This window comes from Myotis yumanensis, unplaced genomic scaffold (assembly GCF_028538775.1).
Source record: "Myotis yumanensis isolate MYYU_CA2020_CCGP unplaced genomic scaffold, mMyoYum1.0.hap1 SCAF_3, whole genome shotgun sequence".
Taxonomy (NCBI): Eukaryota; Metazoa; Chordata; class Mammalia; order Chiroptera; family Vespertilionidae; genus Myotis; species Myotis yumanensis.
In genome coordinates this window covers 157,631,869-157,649,670 of record NW_027223754.1, presented here as the reverse complement: position 1 = coordinate 157,649,670, position 17,802 = coordinate 157,631,869, and the positions used below count along the sequence as shown (strand labels likewise).

The 17,802-nt window shown below is 48.5% G+C and overlaps 1 protein-coding gene across 4 annotated transcripts; it reads left to right on the top strand.

The window, feature by feature from the left end:
- The first annotated feature begins 423 nt into the window (after positions 1-423).
- On the top strand, positions 424-17,348 carry OS9 (OS9 endoplasmic reticulum lectin). 4 transcript variants are annotated; one of them, XM_070409865.1, is made up of 15 exons: positions 424-608; positions 1,033-1,209; positions 2,484-2,547; positions 2,684-2,760; positions 2,931-3,029; positions 11,835-12,045; positions 12,157-12,258; positions 12,446-12,546; positions 12,963-13,014; positions 13,661-13,749; positions 13,958-14,233; positions 14,507-14,696; positions 15,869-16,033; positions 16,209-16,321; positions 16,598-17,348. In XM_070409865.1, the coding sequence occupies exons 1-15, from the start codon at positions 447-449 to the stop codon at positions 16,721-16,723; spliced, it is 2,004 nt and encodes a 667-aa protein (XP_070265966.1). In that variant the 5' UTR covers positions 424-446; the 3' UTR covers positions 16,724-17,348. The 4 variants fall into 4 exon arrangements, with proteins under 4 accessions (XP_070265966.1, XP_070265965.1, XP_070265968.1 ...); XM_070409864.1 differs by having other exon boundaries at positions 12,154-12,258; XM_070409867.1 differs by lacking the exon at positions 15,869-16,033.
- The last annotated feature ends 454 nt before the right edge of the window (positions 17,349-17,802 follow it).

Sequence of the window (17,802 nt, the reverse complement as noted above, 5' to 3'; positions counted from 1 at the left end):
TTGCAACAAGGATTATCTTTCAGGGGCGTTGCGTGCACCCACCCATTGGCGTCTATCCTCCTCTTGGCGAGGGTCGGATAAAATTCAAGAAACGACTGAAAAAGTACTAAGAGATGCAAGCAACAGCTGTGCGAGGACGGACTAAAACTGCTTTAACCAGCACCGGGGGCAGAGACCACGCCCCTCCGCCACTGGGAGAGGGTGGGAGGGAGTCTGATCTCGTCGATGATTGGTTGACGTCTCGGACCAATCACGCGTAGAGAGTGGCTTTGCTAGTCGTCGGGATCCACCTCCCCTTGGGCTTTGGGGCCGCGCTTACAAATGGGACGAGGGACCGTGAGAGGGACAGAATATCTAGCCAATGAGACTTTGGGGTGTCAATAGACGTGTGAGGCCGCTGCCAGGTTTAGGGCGGAAGGAGTTCTGGATTAGAAGAGGAGCGAAAGATGGCGGCAGAACCGCGGCTGTCCAGGCTGTTGGGGCTGCTGCTTTTGGGGTTGCTGTTCCCCGCAAGCCTGACGGGCGGTGTCGGGAGCCTGAACCTGGAGGAGCTGAGTGAGATGCGTTATGGGATCGAGATCCTGCCGTTGCCCGTGTTGGGAGGACAGGTGAGGAGGCGTAGAGCGGCGAGGGTCCGGGGCAAGGGGCAGGGGGAAAAGTAGAGGAAGAAAGGCTGCTGTGGAGTCCGCGGCGCAGCCTAAGGAGAATCGGGAGGAGTAGGTGGGAGTTTTACGATGTTTCCTGAGAATCGCCGGCTGAGACCCATTCCCTGGGAGCCGGGGCTGGGAGGGCGGGGCTTCCCGCTGTCAGCTTCGGTCCCAGTTCCTCCTCGAAACACCTCACCCTCCGCCCCCTGGAGAAGTGGGAGTACCCGCTCCCCTCGCGCCGCAAGCACATCTGGAGGCTTGCAGTTCAGGCTGTGTTGACTGGGCTTGTCCCCAGGATGCGAAGAGGGCTCTCATTGTTCTTCCTGACCCCAGCCTCTCTTTGCCGCCCTGTCCCCCGACTGCCCGTCCCCCACTTCTACCCCAGAGCCAAGCTTCGGACGTGGTGATTGTTTCTTCCAAGTACAAGCAGCGCTATGAATGTCGCCTGCCAGCTGGAGCCATTCACTTCCAGCGTGAAAGGGAGGAGGAGACACCTGCTTACCAGGGACCTGGGATCCCTGAATTGTTGAGCCCAATGAGAGATGCTCCTTGCCTGCTGAAGGTAAAGGGCACTGGGGTGGACGGAGGGGGGGCTTGGGAACTAGCGGTCTGCCTGAGAACCAGAATGTCAGTGAGTCAGGTGGGGTGGGGAGGACCTGTCCGAGTTAAGAAGGCCATTGGAGCCCGGCTGGCGTGGCTCAATGGTTGAGCATCGACCTATGAACCAGGAGATCACAGTTCTTTGCCCCGGTCAGGGCACATGCCCGGGTTGTGGGCTCCATCCCAAGTAGGGGGCGTGCAGGAGGCAGCCAACCAATGATTCTCTTTTCATTGATGTTTCTCTCTCTCTCTCCCTTCCTCTCTGAAATCAATAAAAATATTTTTTTAAAGAAGGCCATTGAAGGAGTTGACATGTTGTACAGACAGGAAAGAAGTAAAGAACCTTGCCACCACTGATGCTGAATATAGAGGAGGGTTAGGTTAGATCCCAGAATAAGGGTTAAGCCAAGATTGAGGTGCCTAACTCGGGTCAGTGCCCGGTAAGAGGAGCACTCCCCGGGAGAGGCCTTCCTGGTAAAGTCACTCGCTCTCCTTATCACTCTGCCCCAGTGTCCTCTTTTATTTTCCTTATGCCACTTTTCATGATCTGAAATCATCTTATTCATTGAATCATCAGTTTATTTATTTTTGGTTTGAGTCCAAGCATTAGAATGTAAGTCCATAAGGTCAGAGGCTTTATCTTGTTCATAACTGTATCCCCAGTGACTAGAATAGCACAAGACGTGTTGTAGAAGTTCAGTTAACATTTTATGTTTCCCTGGTCTGAGTGCTTCAAGAATACCATGATTTCTTACCTTTATGTATAGCAAAAAAGGTTTTAAAAATCTTTTAAAGGGGAGGTGTAGAAAGCTCACAGGTGGAAAATCAACTCTTTTTAAAAGATCTTTTTTCTTTTGAGAGAGAGAGAGAGAGAGAGAGAGAGAAATATTGGGGATGTGAGAAACTTCAATTGACTGTCTCCTGAATGCCCCCTACTGGGGATGTGCCCTGAGCCTGACTTGAACTGGCAGCCTTTCTGTGCACTGGACGATGCCCAACCAACGGAGCCACAGCGGCCAGGGTGAAAACAGATTTTAGAGGTGTCTCTTTGAGTCACAGAGTGAAGCAGCCCTCCTTCCACTCTGAGAATCTGGCGAATTGAGTGTGGAAGCAGAGGGAGATGAGAAGTGGTGGAGAGGTTATGTGTCCTGGAGCCAGGAGTGATTCTGGTTCTAAGAAGAAACATCTGCACTCCATCTCCATGAGTGGTGTTTTGTTTTGTTTTTTCATTGTCAGACCAAGGACTGGTGGACGTATGAATTCTGTTATGGACGCCACATCCAACAGTACCACATGGAAGGTGACTCACACCTACATTTTCCCTAAGCCCTCAGCAACCCATCATGGAAGGTGACCTGCCTCCCCAGGCCCCTCTTCTGCTAGTCCTTTTAGAAAGGAATAACTGTGATTCACTGTGGTTTCTCTTTCTCTTGCAGATTCAGAAATCAAAGGTGAAGTCCTGTATCTGGGCTACTACCAATCAGCCTTCGACTGGGATGATGAAACAGCCAAGGTGGCAGGAGTGTGGGACTGGGAGAGAAAGGGTTGCTGGCTGCAGACTAAAAGCCCTGACAAGAAGGGGAGGGTCAGGATTAGCTGACATGTTTCTTAGAGCTTGGTGGCCATTCTTCCTCCTTTCTCTCTTTCTCACATCCTCTCTTTCCTGCCTGATGTCACCCCCAGGCCTCCAAGCAGCATCGCCTGAAACGCTACCACAGCCAGACCTATGGCAATGGGTCCAAGTGCGACCTCAACGGGAGGCCCCGGGAGGCTGAAGTTCGGGTGAGTCTGGAAAGAAGGAAGTTGAAACTTCCTCAGTGACAATTCAGATTCTAATGGAAGAATTCGAGGTTGCATTTTATAGTCCAGAGAGTCTTTCCCAGGCCCTAAAGCCTAAGTTTAAGACTCATATTTCCAGCTATCAGCTGGATGTCACTGCCAGGAGATTCAGAAGCACTTCTAGTCAGCATTTCCCAAATCCTCCCCTCTAAGACCCCAAACACACTTACCCTTTTGCGCATGTTTCTCCTTTCTGTCACCTAAGCTAGAAACTTGAGTGTCGTTATTGACTCTTCTTTCTCCTTCTCTGTCCTTTCTTCATTTAATGACTCTTCCATGAGGTCCTGCTGGCATAGGCATTGGGCTCTGCTCTGGGGATACATTGTGGACAAACATGCAGCCCCTGCCCTCATGGAATGCATAGTCTGGAAAGGAAGACAGATGTTAAAGGATTCACAGAGTCCTGCCAGTGTGGCTAAGAGGTTGAGCATTGATCCATGAACCAGGAGGTCACGGTTCGATTCCTGGTCTCTGGTGGGGGCACATGCTCAATCCCCAGGAGCGGGTATGCGGGAGGCAGCCGAGCAATGATTCTCTCTCATCATTGATATTTCTTATCTCCCTCTCTCTCTCTCTTCTTTTATCTGAAATCAATTTTTAAAAAATCACAGGAATGAGTCTGTGATTACAAACTGAGGAGTGATGTGAAGAAAAGGAATTTAGTTCTCAGAGTAAATACCAAAGCCCATTCATTCTATTCTAGATTTATCTCAACTCTCCTCTTCTTTCCTATGCTTGGTACCTTCATCTCTCACCTGCATAACTACCAATAGCCTCTAAATAAGTGTTCCTGATCTAGTGGTCCTTAGTGAGTTCAGGCAGACAGACAGATGTATGGTGGGAAAAGTTTCTTAGGTGATTCTAATGTGTAATTCACAGATACATCTTTAGAGAGCCACATAACACAAGAATTATCTTTCTGTAATACAGATTTTCACATGCAGTTGTGTGCTAGTAAATGTTGAACAGCCAGTTACCAGGGTGTAGGGTAAAGGGGTGAAGAGGGGAGCCCCGGTTTATAATGTTTGCCAATATCCTTAGTATAAATATTCCCACCATGGCTCAATTCATGCTATCACTATGATGTCAACTGTCTTGCAACATTCCTGAAAATCTCCCAGTGGCTCTTGTGAACTGGTGTGAGCTGGCCCCAGCATACCACTATGATTGTGCCTTGTTTAAAGGATACGTTCCAAATATTTCACCTCAGATCAATGTGGTAGCAGTGGAGGTGGCGGAAAGCAGTTGGATTCTGAATGTATTTTGAAGGTAGAGCCAATAAGATTTGTTGATAGATTGGATGTGGGGTGGAGTCAAGTATGACTCCAGGGTTTTTAGCTTGAGCAGCTGGGAGAATGGAATTATCATTTAGTAAAGCATGAAGGAACAGGTTTGGAGGAGGAAGCTAGGTTGGTGTTGGGCGTATGAAGACCAAGTTGCCTATTAGACATCCTAGTGGTGATATCCAGTTGGTAGTTGGCTCTGGTATTCTGAAGTTCAGGGATGAGGTCTGGTCTGGAGGTAAAAATACTCATTGTGTTTCTGTCCCGCTGGCCCCTTTTCTGGCCTTTGAATCAGCAGGTCTCATTATTGCTAGCACATGGAGCTATTTTTCCACAGATTTTTGAATGGCTGGGGCTATCCTCTCATTCAGATTATATATCCCTGTGGCACCTCCACAGGGAGACCTGACGTAGGCACACAAACACACACATGAGCAAACACGTGTGCATCCCTCTACTCCCATCCTGATAAACACCTATAGAGTTTTATATTCTTCACAGCATGAAATTATCTTCTTTGTTTGAGTTTAATCTCTCTGTCTACTGGCATTAGAATAAGCTCCAGGAGGGCAGGGACAATGCCTATCTTATTTTCTGATGTATCCTCAGCGCCTGAAACTGCCTAGCAACAAGTAGGATAGATGGTGGTTCCTGTTACTGAGACAGCTGTAGTTGGAAGAGGAGTAGGTTTGGTGAAGGAAAATGATTTTTGTTTTGAACAGGATGAATTTAGTGCCTGCAGGAATCCAAGTTAGGGATATCTGAGGAGGCTGTTGGATCTGTGGGCCTGGAGCTCAGGAGAGTGATCTGAGTTGAACACAGAGGGCTGAGAGTCGTCAATGTATTGGTTATGATTGGAGTCATAGTATGGATAAAATTCCCCCCAAAGAAACAGTATATAGTGAGAAAAGTGGGACAGAACTTTGAGGGAGCTGTTGTTGAAATCAAGGGCAGAAAGGAGCTTAGCCAGGGAGAAAGGGCCAGAGAGAAGACTATAGTGATATGGAACCCAGGAAGGACATATCTCAACCAGAGACTGGTCCATGTTGTTGGCTGCATCTGAACCTTCAAGGAAAAAGAGAATTAAAAACTGTGCATGATCATGGGAGTTATCTCTCCTATATAATAAAAGCCTAATATGCAAATTGTCCCGTTGACCTGGAGTTTGACCAGGAATTTGACCAGGGGGCGGGGGCAGGGCCAGCTGCAGCAGTGGCGGCAGGTGGCAGGAGGCAGGGGGTCGGAAGGCCCTTCCCACAGCAGCAGCAGGTGGCCACTAGGGACCCTACATGTGCATGAATTTCGTGCACCAGGCCCCTAGTATATATATAAAAGTCTAAGCGGCCATTGCCACCAAATGGCTGGAATGACCAGAACGGCCAGTTGACCAGTCACTATGACGTGCACTGACCACCAGTGGCAGATGCTCAACACAGGAGCTGCCCCTGGTGGTCAGCGCACTCCCACAGCCAACCTCCCACGGCCAGCCAACCTCCTCCTGTCCCTCCCCCAGTCCGGCAGGCCCCGTCGGGCAGCTGGCAGCGGCAGCCAGCAGGTCCCGGCAGACAGCTGGCAGGCCCCAGCTGGTGGCTGACCCAGCCCCAATCAGGACTGGGCCAGATGGCTCCAATAGGCCCTGATCGCTGGCCAGGCCTAGGGACCCCACAAATTTCGTGCACCGGGCCTCTAGTTATTTCAATAAAAATCAAAGGATGCACATAGAAATAAAAAATTCAGATGGTAGGCAGGAGAACCAGATAAAAATTTCTAACTCCTCTACTCTTTATCACCCCCAACCAGTCCTTTGATTGGATTTAATGACAGAGGTTGTTGTGATCTCTGTTAGAGCAATTACAGTGGGTGGTGAAGATGAGGTGTTGAGGAAAGTGATGAAGTCTGGCTATGAAGAAGAGGGAAAGATGAGTGCTAGTGAGAGGGGCTGTGGGTTTGGGGAGGGTGCTACTTTGTTATTTTTTGTTTCAAGATGGAGGCTTTTTTTTTTTTTTAACAGCATAGTGGTTAGACATTTTATATCTTAGGAAATGATCCTTTTGATATAAGTCTAGTACACACCTGACACCATACGAAGTTATTACAATACTACAGGCCTGGTGCACGAATTTGTGGCCGCTGATCAGGGCCAATTGAGGCTGGCCGGCTGGGGCGAGGGACCATGGGAGGTTGACTGTGGAAGTGCACTGACCACCAGGGGGCAGCTGCTGCACTGAGCATCTGCCCCCTAGTGGTCAGTGTGCATCATAGCTACTGGCCGGTCATCCAGACATCCATTCTTCCAGTCGTCCAGTCATAATGGTCGCTTAGGCTTTTATATATATAGATTATTGATGGTTTTCCCTATGTTGTACTTTACATCCCCGGGACTGTTTTGTGATTGCCAATTTGTACCTCTCTTCTTTTTTTTTTCTTCAGAATTTTATGGTTTTATTAACACAAAGACAGTGTGCACATAATCTGTCTATTCATTTTCTTCGCTGCACAGCCTGGCATTGGGATTGGTGGCTCTGATGGCCAGCTGGGCTGCTCTTTCCACAATAGCTTTGCAGATCTTTGAGGAGACACTGTGAGCAATCTCAGCACAGTGAGGTTTGTGGCACATCAGCAGCACTTCAAGCTCCTTGATGCTGTGGACCAGGAACTTCTGAAAGTCACTGGGCAGCATGTGCTTTCTTTTCTTATATATATATATATATATATATATATATATATATATATATATATATTTCTATTGATTTCAGAGATGAAGGGAGAGAGAGAGAGAAACATCAGTGATGAGAGATAATCATTGACTGGCTGCCTCCTGCACAACCCCTACTGGGAATCGAACCCACAACCAGGGCATGTGCCCTTGACCAGCATCAAACCTGGAACCCTTTAGTCCGCAGGCCAAGGCTAGGGCTGCTTTGTTTTCTTGTTGCTCCCATAGCCAATGCTGGGCATCAAGACCTGGCCCTTGAATCTTCTGCACACCCTGTTGTCAATGCCTGGGGGTTTTCATCAGTTACACTTAACTTTGATGTATCTGTCTGACTGGTGCCAGATGAACTTTTTGGTCCTCTTTTTCTTAAAAATATTTTTTTATTGATTTCTTAGAGGAAGGGAGAGGGAGAGAGAGACAGAAACATCAATGATTAGACATTGATCAGCTACTTTCTGCACGGCCCCTACTGGGCATGTGCCCTGGGCTGGAATCGAACCCGGGATCCTTCAGTCCGCAGGCTGACGCTCTATTCACTGAGCCAAACTGGCTAGGGCTAAATATTTTTATTGCCCCGACTGGCGTGGTTCAGTGGTTGAGTATCAACCTATGAACCAGAGGTCACAGTTTGATTTTTTTAAAATATATTTTTCATTGATTTCAGAGCAGAAGGGAGAGGGAGAAAGAGATAGAAACATCAATGATGAGAGAGAATCATTGATTGGTTGCCTCCTGCACACCCCACACTAGAGTTTGAGCCCACAACCTGGCCATGTGCCCTGACCAGGAATTGAACCATGACCTCCTGGTTCATAGGTCCCGTGCTCAATCACTGAGCCATGCCAGCCGGGCTGGAGTTAATTTTTGTACATACAGTATGAGTTAGGAGTCCATCTTTATTCTTTTTTTTTAAGCTTTTTTCTTTTTAATATATATATTTTTTTATTGATTTCAGAGAGGAAGGGAGAGGGAGGAAGAGATAAAAACACCAATGGTGAGAGAGAATCATTGATTGCCTCCTGTACAACCCCCACTGGGGATCAAGCCCACACATGGGCATGTGCCCTTGACTGGAATCGAACTGGGGACCCTTCAGTCCACAGGCCAACACTCTGTCCACTGAGCCAAACCAGCTAGGGCCACCTTCATTCTTTTATATGTAGATATACAGTTGTTGATCATTTGTTGAAAAGACTTATTCCCATTGAATTATCTTGGTAACCTTGTTGCAAATAAAATGATGATAAAAGTAAAGGTTAATTTCTGGACTCTCAATTCTATTTCATTGGTCTATATATCTATACTTATTTAAACACCAAACTGTCTTGATTATTGTAGATTTATAGCAAGTTAAGTGTGAGTCTTCCAGTTTTGTTCTTTTTCAAGATTGTTTTGACTATTTAGATTAGAGTCCCTTGAATTTTCATATGAGTTTTAGGATCAGTTTGTTAATTTCTGCAAACAAGGCAACTGGAATTTTGATGGAGATTGCATTGACTCTAAAGATCAATTTGGGGAGTATTGTCATCCTTTAAAAAAATTTTTTTAGGGAGAAACATTGATATGTTCCACTTATTTATTCATTCATTGGTTGATTCTTGTATATGCCCTGACCAGGGATCAAACCCGAAACCTTGGTGTATTGGGATGACACCATACCCAATTGAGCTATCCTGCCAGTATAGGAGTATTGCCATCTTAACAATATTAAGTCTTGTACCCTAACCGGTTTGGCTCAGTGGATAGAGCGTTGGCCTGCGTACTGAAGGTTCCAGGTTCAATTCCGGTCAAGGGCATGTACCTTGGTTGCAGGCACATCCCCAGGAGGGGGTGTGCAGGAGGCAGCTGATTGATGTTTCTCTCTCATCGATGTTTCTAACTCTCTATCCCTCTCCCTTCCTCTCTGTAAAAAAATCAATAAAATATATTTTTTTAAAAAGAACCTTCATATTAAAAATATATATATTAAGTCTTGTAATTTATGAACTTGGATGTCTTTCCATTTATTTAAGTCTTTAATTTCTTTCAGCAATGTTTTATAGTTTTCAGAATATAAGTTTATACTTTATTTTGCTACATTTATTCCCAATTATTTTATTCTTTTGATGCTATTGCAAATGGAATTATTTTTTTAATTTTATTTTTTGGGATTGTGCATTGCAGGTATGTAGAAATATGGTACAATTGATTCCTATATCCTGCAACCTTATGGAACTCGTTTATCAGTTCTAATAGTTTTTTTTAGTGAATTTCTTTGGATTATCTGTATACAAGATCAGGTCATCTATACTAATAAAAGGGTAATATGCTAATTAGACTGGGAGACCTTCCGGGAGACTGGCCAGGGAGGGCAGTTGGGGGCCATCAGGCTGGCCAACGAAGGCAGTTGGGGGCCATGAGGCTGGCAGGGGAGGGCAGTTGGGGGCAAGCAGGCTGGGGGTGGGGCAGTTGGGGAAGAGAAGGCTGGTGGGAGGGCAGTTGGGGGCGAGCAAACCGGCAGGCAGAGTGGTTAGGGGCAATCGGGCAGGCAGGTGAGCGGTTAGGAGCCAGCAGTCCCGGATTGCGAGAGGAACGTCTGACTGCTGGTTTAGGCCCTGTGGGATCGGGCCTAAACCGGCATTCGGACATCCCCTGAGGGGTCCCAGATTGGAGAGGGTGCAGGCAGGGCTGAGGGACACCCCCCCCCCCCCGCACAAATTTCGTGCACTGGGCCACTAGTCTATATATATAAAATCCTAAGCAACCATCCAACCGGTAGCTATGATGAGCAATGACCACCAGGGGGCAGCCTCTCCAACCAGTAGCTATGACCTGCACTGACCACCACAGGGCAGACACTCAATGCAGAAGCTGCCAAACTGCAGTGACTTGGCAGCTGCAGTTCTTGGGTAATGTACCTGGAACCAGAGAGGAGGGAGCCCGATTCCAGGGTGCGTCACCCGAGAACCACCCTCTCGCAATCCAGGACCCCTTGGGGGATGTCGGAGAGCTGGTTTCAGCCCGATCCCTGCAGGCCAAGCTGAGGGACTCCACCAGTGCACGAATCCGTGCACCGGGCCTCTAGTCTGTAAATAAAGGTCATTTTTTCTCCTAACCTAGTTGCCTTGCATTTCATTTTATTGTCTAATTGCCCTGGTCAGAAGCTTCAGTACAACCTTGAATACAAGTGACACAAGCAGACATCCTTGTCTTCTTCCTGATCTTAGGGGGGAACTATTCAGTTTTTCACCATAAAGTATAATGTTAGCTGTGAATTTTTAATAGATGCCTTTTATCAGGTTAATGAAGTCCCCTTCTATTTCTAGTTTGTTGTTTTGGTTATGAAGAGGTATTGAATTTTGTCAAATGCTTTTTCTATGTCCATTGAGATGAACATGTGGTTTTTGTCCTTTATTCTATTGATAGGGAGTTTTAATTACATTAATTGATTTTTTTTATGTTATACCAACCTTTTACCCCTGGAATAAATCCTTCTTGGTCATGGTGTGTAATCCTTTTTACATGTTGATGAATTCAGTTAACTAGAATTAATTGAGGATTTGCGGGAGGTCTGTATCCATAAAAGATGTTATCCTGTGGTTTCCTTTTCTTATGATATCTTTGTCTGGATATGGTATCAGGGTTATTTTGGACTTATAGAATGAGTCAGGAAGTATTCCCTTCTCTTCTATTTTTTGGAAGAGTTTGAGGAGCATTGCTGTTTCTTACTTTAAAAAAAAAAATAATATATATATATATATATATATACTAGTATATATTTATATTTTTATTGATTTTTTTATTTATTGATGAGAGAGAAAGAAAAAACATTGGTTTGTTGTTCCATTTATTCATTGGTTGACTCTTATATGTGCCCTGCTGAGAGATCAAACCCACAACCTTGGTATATTGGGATGATGCTCTAACCAACTGAGCTACCCAGCCAGGACTTCATTGATTTTTTTTAAAATACATTTTTATTGATTTCAGAGAGGAAGGGAGAGAACTAGAGAGATAGAAACATCAATGATGAGAGAGAATCATTGATTGGCTGCCTCCTGCACATCCCCCAGTGGATCAAGCCCACCACCCGGGCATGTGCCCTTGGCCGGAATCAAACCTGGGACCCTTTCGTCCACAGGCTGACGCTCTATCCACTGAGCCAAACCAGCTAGGGTTTTATTGATTTTTTAGAGAGAGAAGAAGGGAGAGAGAAACATAGATCAGCTACCTCCTGCACGCCCCCTACTGGGGATTGAGCCTGCAACTTCAGGGTCCATGGGATGATTCACTAACCGAGCCATACCAGCCAATGCTTTTTATTACTTTTTATTTACTTTTATTTTTTAATATATTTCTATTGATTTCACAGAGGAAGGGAGAGGGAGAGAGAGACAGAACATCAGTGATGAGTGAGAATCATTGATTGGCTGCCTCCTGCATGCCCCCTACTGGGGATTGAGCCTGCAACCCAGGCATGTGCCCCTGACCAGAATCGAGCCCGGGACCCTTCAGTCTGCAGTCAGATGCTCTATCCACAAAGCCTTTTCCACATGGTAGATGGTAGTGATTGGCTGCATTCTCTCCAGACAAGCCTTATGCTTTTCAGACATCTGCTTTAACTCTACATCTCTTTCTTTGCATGTCCCATAATTTTTTGTTGAAAATTGGACATTTGAGGTAATATAGCAATTCTGGATACAAATTCCCAAGAAATAAAGGAGATTATTGGTGGTAATTACTATTTATTTGCCTTCTCTGTCCTGACAGTTCCTCTGTGATGAGGGGGCTGGTATTTCTGGGGACTATATTGATCGTGTGGATGAGCCCTTGTCCTGCTCCTACGTGCTGACCATTCGGACTCCTCGGCTCTGCCCCCACCCTCTCCTCCGGCCCCCACCCAGTGCTGCTCCCCAATCCATTCTCTGTCACCCTGCCCTACAGCCGGAGGAGTACATGGCCTACATTCAGAGGCAAGCGGGTGAGTGATTAAGAAAGGAAGGAGAGACACGGGGAGGGATAAGCAGAAGATAAAGTACAAAGAGCCGAGAGGAATGTGTCCCTGTCCTGCCTACATGCTGTTTCTCAGTAGACTCAAAGCAGTATGGAGAGAAAATGATAGAGGAGCTTCAAGACCTGGACCCTCAAATGTGGAGTGAGACCAAACCTGGGGTGGTGCCCACAAAGAAAGCAGGTAGGACCTTGCTTCACCTGTCCCATGAAATTTGTCTCCATTTCTTCCCTCCCCAGTCTTGTTGTCCTGGACTGACTTTTCAGTGTGGGATGAAAAAGTAATATGGATCCTTCTCCCTTGGTCCTCCTATTTGTTCCCTTCCATTTCTCCCCTACTTTCTGATTCCTCCCTGTTCTCTCTATCCCAGCTGCAAGCCCAACCAAGGATGACAGTAAGGAATCAGATTTTTGGAAGATGATTCATGAGCCAGAGGACCAAGCCCAAGGAGGGGAGGAGGCACAGGCTGAGGTGAGAGACAGCCTCCTAGCCATTTCTCTGATGAGGTTGAACCTGGGCTTTGGGATGGAGGGCTTCTCAAGCTGAGGTCATTATGCGATGACCTGCATCTGTCCAGGGATGCAAGGATATAACCCAGAACCATTGCCTTACCAGCATAAACAGCCCGGCTGGCGTGGCTCAGTGGTTGGCTCGACCTATGAACCAGGAGGTCATGGTTAAATTCCCAGTCAGGGCATATGCCCAGGTTGTGGGCTCGCTCCCCATTGTGGGGTTGTGCAAGAGGCAGCCAGTCAATGATTCTGTCTCATCGTTGATGTTTCTGTCTCTCTTTCCCTCTCCCTTCCTCTCTAAAATCAATAAAAATATGTATTTTTAAAAAAGAGTATAAGTAGGTTTGCATATTTGACTCTGACTCTTCTCATCAGGAGCAGGAACCAAACATTGAGCCAGCAGATCCAGCTCCAGGCTCTCCCAGTGGTGAGTAAACCTCCATGTCTCTTTTACTGTTTGAATGTATTTCCTGGTGGGCAGGGATGGGGTAAGGGTACAGGTAAACACTGAGGGAAGTTGGGCAGCCAGGCCAGCAGGGAATTCCTTTTTACTGGAATGTCCTCTTTGTAGACAATAGTTCTCTTCTATGGAGGTAGCAGGCACAGTGGTTCTACTACTTACTGACTTTGTAATCTTGGATGATTTTACTTAACCTCAGGTTCCTCACCCCTAATGTGGGTAATCACTCCTACTTTAGCGGGCTGTTGTGAGACTGAATGGGAATGAATCTGTAGTTCCTAGTAGAATGTCTGAAACTGAGTAAACTAAATGGAGAACAGGATCCGGGGAAGAGGAGCACTTGGCCCCAAAATGTCTTCTGGAGTCCTAAAAACTGGGTGATTGCCAGAAGGGCCTCAGTACGCGAAAGAGTGGGGGTCCTAGCAACTTGTAAGCATCCTTCTCTCTCTCACCTGTGAGGCCACCTTAGGCCGGTGCTATGTTGGCCCCTGTCTCTCTGACCAGATAGCTCCTGGAGATAGGGACCACGTCCTTCCTTGGTCTCAACTCTCTCCTTAGGAGGTCAAAATAGAATTTAGAACACAACGGGTTCATTCCTATTTTTCCATCTCAGATTTTCAGAACAACGTGCAGGTCAAAGTCATCCGGAGTCCTGCAGACTTGATTCGATTGATAGAGGAGCTGAAAGGTGGAGCAAAAAGGGTATGGGCCCTGCTTAAGGGAGGGGTGGGACCTGCCTCCCTGGTGGGAGAACCACCCTGACCTCAGCCCGAGCTGGGCTACAGGGACTCACTCTCTGCCTTTACTCCTCTCCAGTCCCCCCTGCCACACCCCAGCCACTCTCTGTCCCCCACCACGGGTCTCTACTGAAACCCCACCCAACCATCTACCTTTTTCTTTCGATCCCCAGGGGAAGCCAAATGCAGGCCAAGAGCAGCCTGAAGAAGATGCTGCAGAAGTCCCTCAAAAAGAACCAGAGGTGAAGGAAAAGGGTGACACAGAACATCAGAATGAGGTGGAAGAAGAGGAGGACGAGGAGGATGAAGATGAAAATGATGATGAAAGGCAGTTACTGGGAGAATTTGAGAAGGAACTGGAAGGGATACTGCTCCCTTCAGACCGAGAGCGGCTCCGCTCAGAGGTGAAAGCGGGCATGGAGCGGGAGCTGGAGAACATTATCCAGGAGGTGAGCACAGCTCCTCCTCGTTTCCTTCTGCAGTGTCTGCTCCTGTGGGCAAGACAGGCTTCGGGCTGAAAGAGAACAAAGGTTAGCACCTAGCTCAGCCCGGGGCCTGGGGCTGGGCTCTCTGAAATGATCGCTGTTTATTTAATTAAAAGTGGGGACGGTGAGGAAGGGGGATCGGAGAGAGGGATGAGTCTTAGACACGACTCTCCTGTGGAGCATGGACCCCTGCCCTTTACTGCCCTTTGACTCTCCACTCCCCCTTGGGCGCTCCAGACAGAGAAGGAGCTGGACCCAGATGGGCTGAAGAAGGAGTCAGAGCGGGATCGGGCTATGTTGGCCCTGACATCCACTCTCAACAAACTCATCAGAAGGCTGGAGGGAAAGCAGAGTCCAGAGCTGCTGAAGAAGCACAGGAAAAGGAAGGTCGTCCCCAGAAAGCCTCCCCCCTCCCTCCGACCAGCAGGTGAGAGCTGTCATCGGGAAGCCAAGTCGCTTGTCTTTATCCCTCAGCTGGTGTGTGCAGGAAGGCGACATGTTCTTTCCCTCCTGAGGGTGCTCACTCTCTTCCCTGCTTCTGAAACACTGTTCTCATTCTTGCCTTCTTCCCACCACCTCCATCCCTTTGGAAAGCAGCTTCTAGAGCATGTCTGTCTTCTTTCTGACTGGCTTCCATATGCACAGTGCTTAGCACTTGCACTGACACATGGTGGGTGATCAGTAGATCTTAACTGAGTGACAGTGCGCCTGCGTGCTGAAGGCCACACATCTGTGCAGGAGGAAGCCTTTCAACAGGACTTTGCACCAGGAGAGACCCCAGCTGGCAGGCTGTGAATAAGCAGCCAGCTGCTCGTAAGCCAATTGCCTGGGCAGACTTGAAGTTATCCCTTCTTCTTGCGCCCCCCTTGTGTCTATTCCATGGGGTTCTATGGCTGTGGAGATCAGTTTGAGTTTCAAACCTTCCATCCTACTTTCTCTATAAACAATTTGAGCACCAACATGGGGAGTGCCAAACCACAGCTTTCCAACCTGCTGCTGCTTTTTTGTTGTTGTTGAAATTATAAGAGAATGTTTAATAGGAAGTTCAGAGGTAGCAGAAATGAGCCAGCTGGGCTGCATGAGCTCAGGAAACAAGTTACAGAAGCAAAAGAAGAATGCTTGGAGCTAGGAAAGGGAAAGGCAGGAGAAATGCATCTGGGAGGAAGAAGATGAGGCGGGGAAAGGCACGGCCAAGCTCCCCAGAGAGAGAGCGTGCCTTGCTTCTTTAAACAAAACTTCTTTTGTTTAAAAGTGGGCTGAAAAAAAAATAGTGGCCTGATTTTTACTTCAGAAAACAAAAGTTTTCTGGAGCAAAATTTTGAGAAGGAACTGGCAGGGATGCTGCAGGAAAAGTTTTCCTGTTGGTGAGGAGCAGGATGATTGGGTCTGGATGGAAGAAGGGAGCTGCAAGTGGTGGGGGGAGCTTACAGGCTGGAATGGGGTGGGGGACTGATTTTTTAGGGCCCTGGCTCATATACATGTTTGAGGTGGAATAACTGCCAAAACCAATTGGTGGCTTAGGGAGAAGTGGCCACAATAGCCCCTAACCCTGGAGTCACTGCTCTGCTTTGTGTCTCCCTGTGTGTCTCCCCCTCTAAGAGGAGGATCCTGAGCACAGAGTCCGGGTCCGGGTCACCAAGCTCCATCACGGAGGCCCCAATCAGGATCTGACAGTCCTCGAGATGAAACGGGAAAACCCACAGCTGAAACAAATCGAGGGGCTGGTGAAAGAGCTGCTGGAGAGGGAGGGACTCACAGCCGAAGGTGGGCCCTGGGGGCGGGGCTGGATTAAGAGCTGTTGGAAGGGTTTGCTGCTGGAAACAGAGGGGCTGGGTCAAGGTGGACTGGAAACCTGGCGGCTGGGGCCCTGGGGGCGCATAGGACCTGCACCGAAGCTCCCCACTCCTCTCCTCTCACTGCCCATCCTGCTTCTTTCCAGGGAAAATTGAGATCAAAATTGTCCGACCAGGGGCTGAAGGGACTGAGGAGGATTCACGCTGGCTGACTGATGAGGACACGAAAAACCTTAAGGAGATTTTCTTCAATATCTTGGTGAGAGGCATCCTACCTCCAAGTCCTGGACCTCCAGCCTGCCCCCGCCTCTAGTGCACTGTGGTGTGGAGAGTGGTTGAGTGACACAAGCCCATCCCAGGCGTGCCACTGTCTGGGCTTCAGTTTCCTCGTCTGTAAGACAGGCTGGTGGTCCTGGCCCCTGGGCGTTGGGCCCTTGGCAAGAGCCCTGTGGGAAGTGTGTGTGCCCCATTCCTGCCTTCCCCATGCTGCTAGTTCTGGATCCTGCAGCTCACCCTGTTTCCCCTCCCTTACCAGGTGCAGGGAGCCGAAGAGGCACAGAAGGAACGGCAGCGACAGAAAGAGCTGGAGAGCAATTACCGCAGGGTGTGGGGCTCTGGAGGCGGGGAGGGCACGGGGGACCTGGATGAGTTTGACTTCTGAGACCACTACCACCATCGGCTCGCCAAGGAGCCCAGAGTCTTCCTCAACCAGCCCCACTGCCTCCCCACCCATCTCCCACCCCCTGGGACCCTGAAGGCAAAGCGGCAGAGGAGAGCTGAGCTGGACTTCTGGGCCCCCCGGCAGGGTGTGGAGGGGCCATGGGGTGAGTGCTGCTGCTACTGCTGAGAGCTTCCCTGAAGACCTCCCTGGGCCTGTGAGTGTTGCTCTTCCAGGCTTCTCCCCACAGCCCCTCCCTGCTATGTCCCCTAACTTGTTGGTCCCTGTTCCCCCCTCCCTAGAAATCTTTTGAGTAGAGTAGAGCAGGAGGAGCATGAAGCCTGCGCTGTGTAGCAGGCCCTAAGAGACAGGCCCGACCCTGCCCCTGCTGCTGTTGGGAGTCACCTACCCGCTTCCCTTGGATTGGCTTGGGATTTCCTGCTCCTTTCCCTTTCCACACTGTTCCCTACAATCTGAGTTGAGGCACCTTCCTCTGTTGCTGAGAAATGGGAAAAAGTTGCCCACTGCCTCTGATACAATCCAGTGAAAAGGGTGGGGTACAGACCCACCCATCATGTTCTTGAACAATCAGGTTTCTAAATAAAGAACTGGACCATTACTCCATCAATCTTCTTTTTCTTTTGTGGGGGGCTGGGCTGGATAGGTGGGGTTGGGGCTCAAGTAGGGAGGAGGCTTGGTGCTCTCTTCAGGGCAGAGCACATGGTCTCATCCTGTTCTGTGCTCCACTCCTCCCAGGTGGTATCAGTGGGGGCCTGGACTACAGAGGCAGCCAGGGCAGATAAGCAGGCCAGCCCAGTGGCCTGGCAAGGACTGAAACACCTACGGTCCTGTCATTCCCTCCTTTTCCTCATCTGTCCATTTCTGTTCCTTCTCTCCCCCCCCACTTTACTTCCCGAAAGCCAAATGCACACTAGTGTTAGCCCCCCACGGGGCTTCTCCTTCTGCTGAACTCTCCCCGTTGCATGCTGCAGATCCTGTTTGCCAGCCACAGCCCATCCCCACCTGCCCACACCACTCTACATCTCCCAGAAAAGACCTCTACCTTTGGCCATGCCCAGAGA